This window comes from Portunus trituberculatus, chromosome 32, assembly GCF_017591435.1.
Source record: "Portunus trituberculatus isolate SZX2019 chromosome 32, ASM1759143v1, whole genome shotgun sequence".
In the NCBI taxonomy this organism is placed as follows: domain Eukaryota; kingdom Metazoa; phylum Arthropoda; class Malacostraca; order Decapoda; family Portunidae; genus Portunus; species Portunus trituberculatus.
Genome location: NC_059286.1, coordinates 8,775,022 through 8,790,392, shown reverse-complemented (window position 1 = coordinate 8,790,392; position 15,371 = coordinate 8,775,022). Strand labels below are relative to the sequence as shown.

At 40.8% G+C, this 15,371-nt stretch overlaps 1 protein-coding gene across 1 annotated transcript in view; it reads right to left on the bottom strand.

The window, feature by feature from the left end:
- Positions 1–6,350: 6,350 nt before the first annotated feature.
- Positions 6,351–15,371, bottom strand: part of LOC123512092 — a 91,172-nt gene continuing 82,151 nt past the window's right edge. Inside the window, exon 13 of the mRNA XM_045268299.1 lies at positions 6,351–7,202. Within this exon, the coding sequence (XP_045124234.1) occupies positions 7,068–7,202 (135 nt within the window). The 3' untranslated portion in view covers positions 6,351–7,067. The remainder of the gene's footprint in view (positions 7,203–15,371) is intronic.

Below are 15,371 nucleotides of genomic sequence, written 5' to 3'. Positions count from 1 at the left end.
AGACCACCTGTAACTCCTTGCATTCACATCCATACACTGTGCCCTAGCTCTGAAGAGAAGATCACCATCCAGGCTTTCATCACACCACCTCTCATACATCGGGACCTCTTTCACCTTGTACCATTCCAGAGTAGTCTTTCGTTCCATCTCATTCCTCCACTCATTCAGTCCTATACTCTTCACATCTCTGTCTCTCTCACTCTTCCACTTCCTCACATCCCATTCAGTTCCCACTCTGCCTCCTCTTGTAACGACCCATTCCAGCTCATTCTGATTCATCCCAGCCATTCTCACTGCCCACTAAACCTGTAGACCATTCCTCTCTGTCATTCTCATGCACCTCTTTCTCCATTTGCTACCACTTTCACTCCACAGATACACCTTCCTTGCTATTCTTGCATCATCCATTCTCTCAAGCCTAACCTTGTACCTAAGTGTCGCTTTTATAAGTCTTTCCCTTAAAGAGCTCCATCCCATATCACCTCTCAAGGCTTCTACTGCTGTGTACCTCGGTGCATTCAGTGCTAGCCTAGCTATTCTACACTGCCCCACTTCTAACTTGTCAATTTCACTTTCATTCCATGCAATAATATCCATACCATACATTATACTGGGGACACCCACACTCTTCCACACTTCTCTCAGCACGTCATACTTACTTGCTCTCATCCTTGCTGCGCTTCCTAATCAACCCACCCACTGGTTCACCAAGCTTATCTTTTTATTCTTTGTCTTTTCACACCCATTCGGACTCATCCACATCCCTAAGTACTTGTATTCTTGTGCTTGCTTCAACTCATTCTCTCCCAACCTCCATACTGCATTACATTCATCCTCCAACCTATTCATAATCATCACCTTACTCTTCTCACTACTAAACCTAACTCCAAAATCTCTTCCATACCCATCAACCACATCCAGCAGACTTTGCAGCTCCTCTGCTGACTCACTCATAACCACTACATCATCTGCATAAAGAAGCACACCTATCTTATCATTCCCCATACTCACTCCTGCATTCATCCTTCTCATTCTGGCTGCTAACTCCTCTGTGTACAGGCTGAAAAGGGTTGGTGACAATATACATCCTTGCCTAACTCCTCTCTCACTCCTCACCCAGTCTGTTTCTATATCTCCTAAACTGTACTTAGCTCTGGTATCAACATACATGCTACGCACTATGTTGACTATCTTGGCACTCAACCCAATCTTTTCTAGGACTCTACTTAGCATTTCTCTATTCACCCTATCATAAGCTTTCTCTATGTCCAGGAAACCCAAATACAATTTACCTCCATCCCCCTTTTTTATCTCAATCATTTCATTCACCACAAACATGTTATCCTCAGCTCTCCTGTCCACACGGAAACCATTCTGCTCTTCACCTAATACTCCATGCAGCTCTTTCAATCCACTCACACACTCTGGCATTCAAAACCGCACTGAACATTTTGCCTACTGTATTGACTAACGCAATCGGCCTGTAATTTTTTAACTCTTTCTTACTCCTGTGTCCACCCTTATGCAGCAAAGTCACCCTGCACTCATTCCACATTCTTGGCACTCCCACACCTGGTTAAATAGCTCAGTCATCCTGTCAATCACAACTTCTCCATTCTTATACAGCTCATATGGTATTTCATCCAGCCCTGCTGCCTTCCCATTCTTCTGCCTTTTCACACATTTCTCCACCTCCTCCCTGCTTATATTCTCATCCAGTTCATCTGCATTCTTTCTCTCCAGTGTCACACATCCTTCTCTCGCACCAAGCACCTCACCTACACCACCCACTTTTTCTCAGAACTGCCTGAATGCCTCTCTCATTCCTTCCTTCTCTGCTACAACTTCACTATTCACCTTCAGACTCTCCACTCCAACACTGTCTGATATATTCTCACCTCTCAAGAACTTGTACCATTCACAGCCACTTTCCATGCCTTTCTTTCTTAAAGATTCAATCACATTCCTTTCATACTTCACTTTGGCCTTCACTATCATTCGCTTTGTCATTCCCATGCATTCTGGTACTCATTCTCTGCCTCATCACTTTCATGCCTCTTTTTCCTCAGCCACCTACATTGTGTACTTCTTTTTCGCTCCTTCCTAGCCTCTCTGATTTAATCATTCCACCATGGTTTATGTACTTTCTTTCTTCTGCCTACTCTCACCTACCCTATCTTGCTCTCTGCAGCACTCCGCACATCCTCTACCAGTCTCTCATTCAGGTGCTCCACATCATGCACACCTCCATCATCCCAGCTTCTTGCACTCAGATCCACCTGGAAGTTTTCCCACCCTACATCTCTCAGTCTCCACTTCCTCTTCTTACTCGCCACTTTCACTTCTTTCCTACCATGCAACAGGCACTCCACAACCAGCATATTGTGATCAGACACAATATCAACCATACCATCCTCATCTATCCACATGTGTGACACAATTTCACACATTCTTCCATTCACCAACACATAGTCTATTGCTGACTCCTGCTCTTTTGCACTCCAAGTCACACGTCCTTCAGCCAAGGAAGGTTCCATTCAAATTTTCTAACTCCATTTCATTCACAAAATCCCCAAGCATCTCACCATTCCTGTTCACACGTTCTCCCAGAATTCCTACAAGTGCATTCATATCACCCATCACCAGCACTCTCTCCCCTCCATGTTCTCTCACAACTCTCTTCAGTACGTCATACTTCCTCCTGTTTTTCCTCTCAGCTCTTTCACCCATGACAGTCATGTACACTACCACCAGAACCATCTTCTCTACTCTGCCCCGCCCATCTGTGCACTCCACTCTCACTGCCATCACATCCTCACTGCTCTCACACGTTCCCACACCAAGCTCCGCTACTTTTAGTCCACTTTCTTTCCTGTAAAGAAAGGCTACGCCTCCTCCCTGTGTCTCCTGAGTCTTACATTCCTTCCCAATCATAGCAAACTCACATCCTTCCATTTGTACCTCACCTCTCAGGTGCATCTCTGTAAACCTGACTATGTCGAACTTCCATTCCTGGAGCTCCCTGGAAATATCCTCAAACTTACCCACACCCCATCCTCTCACATTCATGCATCCAATCCTCATGCTTTCACTTGCATGGTTAGTGTTTTCTTCCTGGCGTGCTTCTGTCATCTCCCGTCACTGGTCCATCAGCTGCAGCGACCTCGCCCTCATCCACTCACACAGTCGTCGACCCATCCTGGCAGTCCCTGCATCATTCAGGTGCACGCCGTCCTTCTCGTTCAGGCTGAACTGGTCCACCACGCTGTCCATATCGATGAAGTTCAGCTTGCCTTTTTTCTCCTTCATCCACTCAATCTTCATTTTCAGCAGCTCCTCTTGCAGTCTTCTGTTGGTGGATCTTCTTAGATGCTCATAGAATGGGCCTTCCCTGGGTCTCTACATGACATCCACGACAGTCACACTCATGCCCTTGTCTTCCACACTCTTCACGGCATCCACAACATTCCTCACCGTTTCATCTTCACCAACATATTCCAGGCTGTTTCCACCTCCTTGGATGATCAGCATCCCATCCTCCATGCTGGCTGCTTCCTCCTCCACTTTCTTCCTAATGTCCATGATCTTTGCACCACTCAGGCTGGTGCAGCCACTCCCTCTCATCCTGCACTTCACTTGGCTGGACATCGTCTTCACCATGCTGTCTCCAATAATCCTGATCGGCGCCTTCTTCCTCATTTTCATGGTGTGCTGCTGTCTTGGTCCTTCCTCTTGTCTGCTCTCCTCCTCCCTCTGACTATTTCATGTCTACAATTAAAATTTTTCATAATGATGTTTTCCATGCCCTTGTTGGCCTAAACCCTCGGAAGGCTTATGGACCTGATGGGGTCCCTCCTATTGTTCACAAAAAACTGTGCTTCCGTGCTTGCATCTTGCCAGGCCAAACTCTTCCAACTTTGTCTATCAACTTCTACCTTTCCTTCTTGCTGGAAGTTCGCCTACATTCAGCCTGTTCCTAAAAAGGGTGCCGTTATAACCCCTCAAACTACCGCCCTATAGCTTTAATCTCTTGCTTGTCTTAGGTTTTTTAATCTATCCTGAATAGGAAGATTCTCAAACATCTGTCACTTCACAATCTTCTGTCTGATCGCCAGTATGGCTTCCGTCAAGGTCGCTCTACTGGTGATCTTCTGGCTTTCCTTACTGAGTCTTGGTCATCTTCTTTTAGAGATTTCGGTGAAACTTTTGCTGTAGCGTTAGACATATCAAAAGCTTTTGATAGAGTCTGGCATAAAGCTTTGATTTCAAAACTGCCCTCCTACGGCTTCTTTGCTTCTCTCTGCAACATTATCTCAAGTTTCCTTTCCAACCGCTCTGTTGCTACTGTGGTAGACGGCTACTGTTCTTCTCCTAAATCTATTAATATTGGTGTTCCTCAAGGTTCTGTCCTGTCACCCACTCTCTTTCTATTATTCATTAATGACCTTCTTAACCAAAATTCTTGCTCTATCCACTCCTACACTGATGATACCACCCTACATCTTTCCACGTTCTTTCAGAGACGACCAACCCTTCAGGAGGTCAACAGATCACGCGGGGACGCCACGGAATGCCTGACTTCCGATCTTTCTAAGATTTCCGATTGGGGCAGAGAAAATCTAGTAGTTTTCAATACCTCAAAAACTCAATTCCTCCATCTATCAACTCGACACAACCTTCCAGACAACTATCCCGTCTTCTTCAATGACACTCAACTGTCTCCTCTTCCATAATGAATATCCTCAGTCTGTTCTTTGCTCATAATCTTAACTGGAAACTTCACATCTCATCTATTGCTAAAACAGCTTCTATGAAGTTAGGTGTTCTGAGGCGTCTCGCCACTTTTTCTCGCCCCTCCAACTGTTTACTCTGTATAAGGGCCTTATCCGTCCCTGTATGGAGTACTCTTTGCATGTTTGGGGGCGGTTCCAGTCACACAGCTTTACTTGATAGGGTGGAATCAAAACCTCTTCATCTCATCAATTCCTCTCCTCTCACTAACTATCTTCAGCCTCTTTCTCACCGCCGAAATGTTGCATCCCTTTCTATCTTTTATCGCTATTTTCATGGTAACTTCTACTGATCTTGCTAACTGCATGCCTCACCTTCTCCTACAGCCTCGCTGCACAAGGCTTTCTTCTTCCTCTCATCCCTGTTCTGTCCAACTCTCTAATGCAAGAGTTAACCAGTTCTCTCAATTATTCATCCCTTTCACTGGTAAACTCTGGAACTTCCCCCCTGCATCTGTATTTCGGAATTCCTACAACTTGTCTTCTTTTAAGAGGGAGGTATCGAGGCATTTGCTCCCCTAATTCTGGCTGACAGTTTTGGCACTTTTTACACTTTTTAGAGAGCCAGCACTCAAATGGGGCTTTTTTTAACTTTCTTTTTTTTTGCCCTTGGCTGGCCCTCTTCCCTACGAAGAAAAAAACCCAAACAGATCAGAGAGAGAGTTTTTATGCATTTACTTTTTTATTTATAAATCTGTCTATACAGGGAGTGTCATGTGTAGATTTAGTGGCTTGTTGTAGCTTTCCTTATTTGATTATGTTCTTTGAGAGGGTTGTGGGAGTGGTGTCTCTCATTATCTGAAGCTGACGCTATAATTTGTGAGGAACTCCACTGGAATTGTAATACAGAGTGGCATGGCCTCTCCTGTTGGTATGCAAAACACAAGCACATCCAGTTCATTACATATACAGTAGTAGGTACTTATACTACTTCCTCACTTCCCAGTCCTTCTACTCCTTCGATAGTTGCAAATAATTGTATCTATGAGCAACAGGAGGCTAGAACACCACATTATGAATTAAAGGACTGAAGGGCCTAGAAAGAGACCAATTCTTCATTATGGACCAGAGAGAAGGTTGAGGCCACTTACATTGAATTTTTCAACAAAGATCATAACTGAACATAATATATTTCTTTTTCAAATGCATTGTTGATGAATGGTACATACAATTTGTAAAGAGAAGCACTGAGCTAAAACAATGAAGAGTTGGGATAGATGGACCATTGATAAGGCAAGGGTGGGGGGCGCATGAAGTGAGCCGTTGAAGGCTAACTGGCTATGTACATCTCTCCCAATCCTGAACTGATCACTTCAGGACCATTCACTCTGAGGTGGAGTTGTAAAAGCTTGGAAAGAACTACTTGACATCACCTTGTACCTAAGACTCTATCAATTACATATCATAACGAGACACACATTACCATTACCTTTTATATAACAAGAACTTTTTGGCCCAGGGCAACAAAAGCATTGTAAAAGGCCTATACATTGAAGGTTCAAACAATTGGGAGGTGTCTTGAGGTATTTCCCAAAAAGGAGGTCATGAAAGAAACACAACTTGCATTTATAAACTTTAGTTCTGGGGCAATTTACGAACATCAACTGAATTAACACAACAAAGAATGTAACTTCACAGATTCAAAATACATGTCAACCATCTTTCTGGGTTGGAGCTGACTGTTGAAGTATGATGAATGAACATTGCATTCCTTAATTCTCTAAACCCAATGCACACTTCAGTTCAGTTTCATGACATTTCAACACACAATTACATCAACAAGGAATTGCCATGACTGGCTTTGTGTGCTATGCTGTATCTTGGGCCCCACCATCTCATGTTGCCATCTTCCTCCTCCTCCTCCTCCTCCTTTTGTTTTTCCTTCTTCTCCTCCTCATTTTACTCTTCTTCTTCTTCCTCCTACTCCTCCTCCTCCTTTTCATTATTTTTCTCTTCTTCCTCCATCTCTCATATCTATGATTGTTGTTCTATTGGTTATCCATTACTCTTTATCACATTTCTATTGGTTACTTCACATTATGTTACATTGAGAGCTGGCAGAGCAATGAATGGACTGGAAAAATTAGATAGAGAAGACTTCCTAATCTGGGACACCAGTGACACAAGAGGACATGGAAAGAAATTAGGAAAGGACAACTGCAGCAGAGATATCAAGAAGTTCAGCTTTCCACAAAGATATGTAGAGGTATGGAATGATTAAGATAAGAGAGTCAATGAAGCAAGAACAATCAATAAGTAAAAAAAAATGTTAGATTTTCATAGATATGGAGATGGGACAGCACAAGCATAGGTCTTTTCCTGTATATTACAACTAGATAAATACAAACACACACACACACACACACACACACACACAGTCGCCGTCGTTGAGAGAGGACGGCTCGTCTCCGGCTGCGTACAGGAAGAAAGAAAATACCTATGGTATTACAGGGCCCGGGTAACTCTATGTTTTGTGTCCGTAAATGTCCTACTGTCTCTTAGTGTTGAAAGTGAGTGATATGGAGAGTGATCCCTGAGAGGGGAGTGTGGACGGTGATCGTTCTGGCCGTAATCAGCTGACAACAACAAAAATGGCGTCCAGGCAAACTAGAGACTTCGAAGGTTTTATTACTACGCCAAAAGGACTGCAGAAACTTGACGTGGATGCAAGAATCCAGGCGCTGGAGAGTAAGTTCCTAAACATTTTGTCAATAGAAGAAAAACTGGATAGAGTTCTAGCCGAGAATGATTAATTAAAAAAAGAGATCTACTTGTTAACGCTAGCGAATAAAGAGCTGTTGAAGGAAAAAGTAGAGATGGAGAAAGAAAACCAACAACTAAGGAAACATTGCGAAGAAATGAAGGCTAAACTCATGGAAATGGAGATAAAAATATCCGAAGGGGACTTGAAGAAAGAGGAATGTCTTAATCTAATTGACACCAGGATGAAAGAAGTGAATCATGAACATAAGGAGGTACAAAGGTCGTTTAGGGAGATAGTAAAAAAGCAGGAAGAGGAAAATAAAAGGATTACGCAGAGGGAAATGGTAAAGGCACTAAAGGAAAATGAGTATGTGGTGAGAGATATTGCTGAAAAGAAAAAAGGACCTATATGCTGAGGTAGAAGAAAGTGTGAGATTGGGAGCTTTTGAGGAAGGCAAGAATAGACCATTAAAATTGAAATTAAAGTCTCAGGTGGCAGCGGAGGCCTTGTAAACTTAAGGACTCTGAGGAAACCAAAACAATTTACATAAGAAGAAATATGTCACAAGATGAGAGAATGAAGATGAAGGAGCTAGTATCTGAAGTGAAAGAGAGGAATGACGAAAGAACAGAGGAGGAAAAGATCAAGTTTTTTTGGAGGATGAGAAATGGGAGGCTAAAGAAATGGTGGATAAAACAGACGGAATAGGCATTACATGGAAGAACGAGACTAGGAATGGAATAAAAGTGACTTACACGAACATAGATGGATTTCTGTCTAAGAGGCTAGAATGTATGGATTACCTAAGAAATAATGAACCGGACATAATGTGTGTAGTGGAAACAAAGCTAAGGCCCAAAATAAAGCTAGACTGGTTTGTTGTAAAACACTACAAAGTATGGAGAAATGATAGAAAAAATAAAGGTGGTGGTGGTATAATGGTTCTTACTAAGGATGATCTGATAGTGAAGGAGGTGAACTATAGTAAGAGAAATGAGGAAGTGATAAGTATGCTTATAACAGATGGCAAGAGGGACATTAATATTATAACAGTATACATACCACCCAGAACCAGTGCTTGGGAATATGAACAGTATCAAATGGTGATGAGAAATACTCTAGACAGAATGAAGCAAGAACTCAACAGAAAGGATAGAGTGATGATAGTTTGAGACTTTAATTGCAAAGAAATAGTGTGGGAAGACTACGAAGTGGTGAATGGTGGTGAGTGGGCAGAAGAATTATTAAAGGTAGCAACAAATAACTTGATGACACAGTGGGTGAGATCACCAACAAGGTGCAGGGGACAAGATGTTGCAGCAAGGTTGGATTTGGTATTTACCAGGGGAATCTCTCTAAAAGAGGAAATTGAACATGAAAGTCCCTTGGGGAAAAGCGATCATGATGTCCTAAGCTTTGAGCTGGATACAGAATTAAGCACAAATAAGATTGTGGAACGCAGGGAGGAAAAAATAAATTATACTAGGGCAAATTATAACCATATAAGGGAGTTCTTTAATGAAATTGACTGGTCCGTGGTATACCAGGAAAGAGATATGCAATTGAAGTACGATAAATTTATGAATTTGTATAACTCTGCTGTGAAAAAGTTTGTGCCATATTAAATAATAAACAGTGGTTTAATAGAAATTGTGAAGAAGCAAAAAAGAACAAAGAAAAGGCATGGAAGAAACTTAAGAAAAGCAGTGATGTATTATCAAGGGAATTCTACAAAACAGCAAGGAATAGATATGTTGAAGTAAGGAGAACAGCACAGAAGGAATATGAACAGAGGGTGGTGGAAAACTGTGATAAATGTTTTACAAATTCATAAATGGAAAACTAAATAACAGGGAGGCAATAGAAAAGGTAAAAAACGGGGAAGAAGTACATGAAGATGCTGGAGAGATAGCTGAAATTTTGAACGACAACTTTTGCAAAGTGTTTACAAAGGAGGAGCATTTTATGGGAGGAGGGTGGATGCTATCTACCTGGACTTGAGAAAGGCCTTTGATAAAGTACCACACAATAGACTGATATGGAAACTAAAGATGACTGGAGGAGTAAATGATAAACTAGCAAAATGGATGGAAAATTACTTAATGGGAAGAGAAATGAGAACAGTGGTGAGAGGAAAGAAGTCCGAGTGGAAGAAGGTAACCAGTGGAGTTCCACAAGGGTCAGTGCTGGGTCCCATCATGTTTTTTATTTATGTTAATGATATGCCAGTAGGAATTGACAGTTATATCAACATGTTTGCGGATGATACTAAAACTATGAGGAGAGTAAAGAATGTGGAAGATTATAACAAGTTACAGGAAGATCTTGATAAAATATATGAGTGGAGTAAAGAGTGGCAGATGGAATTTAATATAGACAAGACCCATGTTATGAAAATGGGAAGAAGTAGATACGGACCAAACTGGGATTACAGACTGGGTGATGAGAAAATTAAAGAGACCAATGAGGAGAAAGACTTAGGAGTAACCGTGCAAAACACTTTGTCACCGGAGAAACACATTAACAAGATTTTTTGGAAAACATACAACATGCTTCAAAATATTGGCCTTGCATTCCACTACCTAGATGAAGGAATGATGAAGAAGATATTATGTACCTTAATAAGACCCCAGCTAGAATATGCAGCATGTGCCTGGTCACTGCATATGAAGAAAAATGTGAAGAAGGTAGAAAGGGTACAAAGGCTGGCAACAAGGATGGTACCAGGGAGTTAGACTATGAGGAAAGACTGAGGAAGCTGGGGCTGACCACATTAGAAGAGAGAAGAACAAGAGGAGACATGATAACTATGTATAAATTGGTGAACAAGATTGACATACTGGATAGAGAGTTGATAAAGGTGACCACAAGTAATTATCTCCGAGGACATGGAAAAAAGCTAATAAAGGACATCTGTCTAAATGACGTGAGAAAATACAGTTTCCCGCATTGTAGCATTGATAAGTGGAATAAACTGAGCAGTCATGTCGTTGACGCGGTGTGTGTCAATCAGATGAAAGAGAGATATGACAGGAATGGACAAGGAGACAGGACACAGAGAGCTTAGCTCGGGCCCTGTAATACACAAATAGGTAAATACAAATAGGTAAATACACACACACCTCTATGTTCAGTGACCGTGTCCATAAACTTTTTGAAACACTCAGATCTGTTCATTCTGATATGTCTTTCCCATTTTTCACCTATAATAATCTGGGGTTTTTTTAAGACTAGAATATATACAAGGCAGAAAATAGTTCTTACAAAAGTCATGCTATGAGATATAGAGTTTACAAAGGGAATCTGATTGATTTAAGTGTCATGAAAAATCCTCAAGAGTTAATAAAGGTATCAAATAAGAAATAGTGAGTTTAAGCTTGTTCAGCTGTACCTTAGAAAAAAAAAATAAATAAATAAAAATAAATAAATAAAAAAAAAAAAATAAATAAATAAAAAATAAATAAATAAATAAAAAAAAAAAAAAAAAAAAAAAAAAAAAAAAAAATATATATATATATATATATATATATATATATATATATATATATATATATATATATATATATATATATATATAAATTAGTTTTGAAATTTGGAGGTAATCAAGTTGTTAGTGGTGAATGATGGCATAATTAGAGAGCATCAAAATATTTAATAGATTCTTAGATGGGGATGATAAATGGAAATAGGTACTCATACTAGATAGGTAAGTTTCATGTAGGGAATGTCATGTTTAAGACTGACATGGCTTCTGGAACTTCCCTTGTCTTTTTATATAGTTATACCAGGTCTTGCTAACAAAACTCTGGTATTATAATGAGTTCAAAATTCCCTTTTTTTCCCTCTTATGTTTTAACAATACCATCACTCTCTATTGTGGCTAGCATTCATGATTTTGTGAAGGTTTAAAAATGTCTATGCTATGATTGAAATGGCTAAATGGAAAATCTTAGTAAAATATTTACATTGACAGTATTATTATGACAGCAATATGTCTCAATATCAATCTATCTCCTATAAGTTTATCTATCTACATTTGCATATATATATATATATATATATATATATATATATATATATATATATATATATATATATATATATATATATATATATATATATATATAGCATATTCAAGAATGCCTACAGGTGCTATAGGCCATAACATATATATATATATATATATATATATATATATATATATATATATATATATATATATATATATATATATATATATATATATATACATATATATATATATATATATATATATATATATATATATATATATATTAACGATATTACGTTTCCCAAAAACAGATCGCTAACCGAAACGATCGCTAACTGAGGGATTTGAAATTATCAACTACATACATGTATTTCGCGATGCGTAAATAAATACACTTTCTATGTTGTTAGTTGTTATTTACATTTAGAATTGGTAGTACTTACCTTGAGGAGTGGATGTGATATGCGTAGTGTGTTGTTTTGTGCCCCGAGGGACACAGGGCCTTGGAGGATTAAATCTCATCATGCCCACACCCGACCCAAACTCGGTCAGCTGCTTCAAACCCTTCAAATTCTTGAGAGAATACGTTTTCCAGTGGGGGTGGGTCATCCAGGCTCTCCTCATCGTCACTCAAGGTTACGGTGGATGTGAAGGATAGATTGGATGTGGGTGGAGTTGTTTTGGAGGTGGATGGAGTTGTTTTGGAAGTGGGTGGAGTTTTTTTCGAGGTAGCAGGACGAACTTTGAAGTACGACGAGATGACTCCTATGGAAGTAGATGGGATTGCTTTTGAGGTGGATGGGGTAGCTTGGGAGGTGGATGGAGTTGCTTGATCGGTAGATGGGGTTGCTTGGGATGTGGATGGGGTTGCTTGGGCGGTGAGTGGTTTGAAGAAAGATGAGATGACTGTCTGTTTTGCCATCCTTTTCTTTGCCTCAAATAGTTCTTTATACACTTTCATGTCATTTTCTATAGCATTAGTCACGCCATTACTTCGGTTTGGGTTGGGGTCATTCTCCTGGAGAAGATGTATGGCCTGGTTAATATGATTAAAAATCTCCTCGAAAATCTTGACGGAGAGGGTTCTTTCAGGCTCCTTGTCCTCCTCCATTTCCTCCAAAGTATTTTGTTTCTCCAACTCCATGAGGTCGTCGTTGGAGAGAGGCTCAGAATGACTGTCCAGCAGTTCTTGTACGTCATTCTCGTCCACCTCATTGAAGCCTGCCTTATGGGAGATATGAACGATGTCTTTCCTTACTGCTGTAACATCGACAGGGACTTCCTGTTTACGTTCCACGCACTCAGGCCACAAATTACGCCAACATCCATTCATTGCCGACTTGGACACCTCCTTCCATGACTCGTCGATGTTGTCGATCCCTTTTAATGTTATAATCCTTCCAAAATTGTTTCATGGTCGGCTTGTCAGGGGTGTCAATGCAGGCCAACAGCTGTTTCATGGTGCGCCGCTGGTAATAGGCCTTGAAAGTAGCGATGACTCCTTGGTCCATCGGCTGGATGAGGGCAGTTGTGTTTGGGGGCATAAACATGACCTCAATATTATCTGCCCAGTCATTCATGCTCTCTGGGTGGCTGGGGCGTTGTCACACAGCAAGAGAAATCTGTTAGCAATGTTGTTTTGGGCAGCATATTCTTTTAGGAATTTGGAGAGGTATCCTGTCACGTAACTTTGCATGATAACAGTCGTCATCCACCCTTTTGTTTGCCTTCCATACTACGGGCAAATATTCCTTAATATAGCCAGACAGAGCTCTTGGGTTTTGGGAATGGTAAATAAGGCATGGTTTAAGCTTAAGATCACCAGCATTCCCCCACCAATAATGTTAACCTGTCTTTAGATGCCTTGAATCCTGGTGCCGACTTCTCCTCCTTTGCTATAAACGTTCTCGATGACATCTTCTTCCAATACAGGCCTGTCTCGTCAAAGTTTAGAACCTGCTTGGCTGAATAACCTCCTTCCTCGATGCGCTCTTTAAGCAAAGGCTTGAAGGCGTTTGCAGCGGTTGATCCGAACTCGCTGCCTCCCCACTAACCTTGAGGTTGTAGACTCCCACGATGTTTGAAACGTTCAAACCACCCTTACTGGCCTTGAAGGACACTGTCTCGCCTATGTTGAATTCTGGTTTCAGGTCCTCCCACAGGCTCAGTGCCTTAGTAGTAACGAGTTGGGTAGAAAGAGGCATGCGGCGGTGTGTGTGGTCTTCAATCCATAGCCTCAGCAAACGTTCCAATTTTTCCATAATCGGTTCCCTGTTACGAGTTGTTGTGTGTTTGTGCAGGTTTGTGACTTGGTTGGCCTGCTGCTTCACTTGTACTTTTTCTGGAGAACTGTTGATACAGTTGATTGAGATAAACCAAGGGCACGAGCAATAGAGTTTACCCCTTCACCACCCTCATGACGAGTCACAATGTTCAACTTAATATCAAGGCCAATGCTCTTTCTCGATTTTTAGCCTTATCTCCCGGTGGAGAACAATCGTTGGGTCGCTTGGAAGCCATCACTAAGTTCACTTGATCACAAATAAGCACAAAAAAAGAAGTTTAGAGCGAGCGTGATAGAGTTGTTGTTGCACCATGTGGTGTGTTTACTTATGGAGGCGCTGCGATCGCGATTGCGATCGCGATTGCGATTGGTCAATCCATCGTTAACCGAATGGGACTGACTTCAAATAACATTGTAACTAATGGGCAACAGTCAGAACAGTGGTATGTGGTGGTATTCAAACCTACACGATGATCCCATGTAAAGACTGGGACTGACTTCAAATAACATTGTAACTAATGGGCAACAGTCAGAACAGACGATCACTACTGAAGCTACCCTATCCCAAGACATCACATTGAATGGTGTCATTAATGCAGTACACTTAACAATGATTACAAAGCAAATATCACTTTCAGCATGACTCACAAACAATATGACCAGTGCACACTTGGCTAGTCAGACCACCCTGTCAGACACTCATGACTATATGACTACCTAAACAAAATACCATAACTGACACAATACACTCAACATTAATCAAAATTAGACACCTAACACTTTATAGTATTTGCCATCAGAATTAAAAAGTACAACTATATCAAAGTGCTACATGACCATATGTTGCCTTTTTATGAAATTCATGGATGTGATTATTTTTTGCAGGATAATGCACCATGTTACAAGGCAAAAAAAAATGATGAAATGGTTGTCTGATCATAATGTTGAGCTTATTGAGTGGCCAGGTAACTCTCCTGACTTAAATCCAATTGAGAATTGTTGGAATTATATGAAAAATCAGCTCTCAATCTGCAACACATCAGCTGTACCGTGGCTCTCCCACGAGATCTTGAAAATGCGGACCATATAAATGGAGCTGGATTACTTCAGAAATCTATCTGAATCAATGCCTAAAATGTCTACAAATGGTCATTAAAGCTAAAGGACAGATGACCAAGTACTAAAGCATTAGTATTGCTTATTTTCATAACATTCTCATTATGTTTGTGTTTTTTTCTCTTTGAGCGGGAGGGGCGCTCTATACTTTTTGCGGATAACGATAACGGTACGGTAAGGGTGGGATAGACAGTGGGGGAAAATAAGAGATGAGTGGAAGAAATAGTGGGGGTGAAAAAGAGAAGAAATATAGTGGTAGAGAGTAAAGTTGGCAGGCAAACCGCCTTGCTGAGCTTCATAGGGGATGATGGAGCCAATCAGCAGCCAGGATTGCTCGGGGTTGTCTGATCCTTAGTAGGGAGCGGAGGTGAAGCTTGAGGTTTCTTGTGGTTGTGTTTATGATTTTCTATGGGTGAATTCTTCTGTGTGTGTGTGTGTGTTTTTTTTTTTTTTAAGTGTATATAG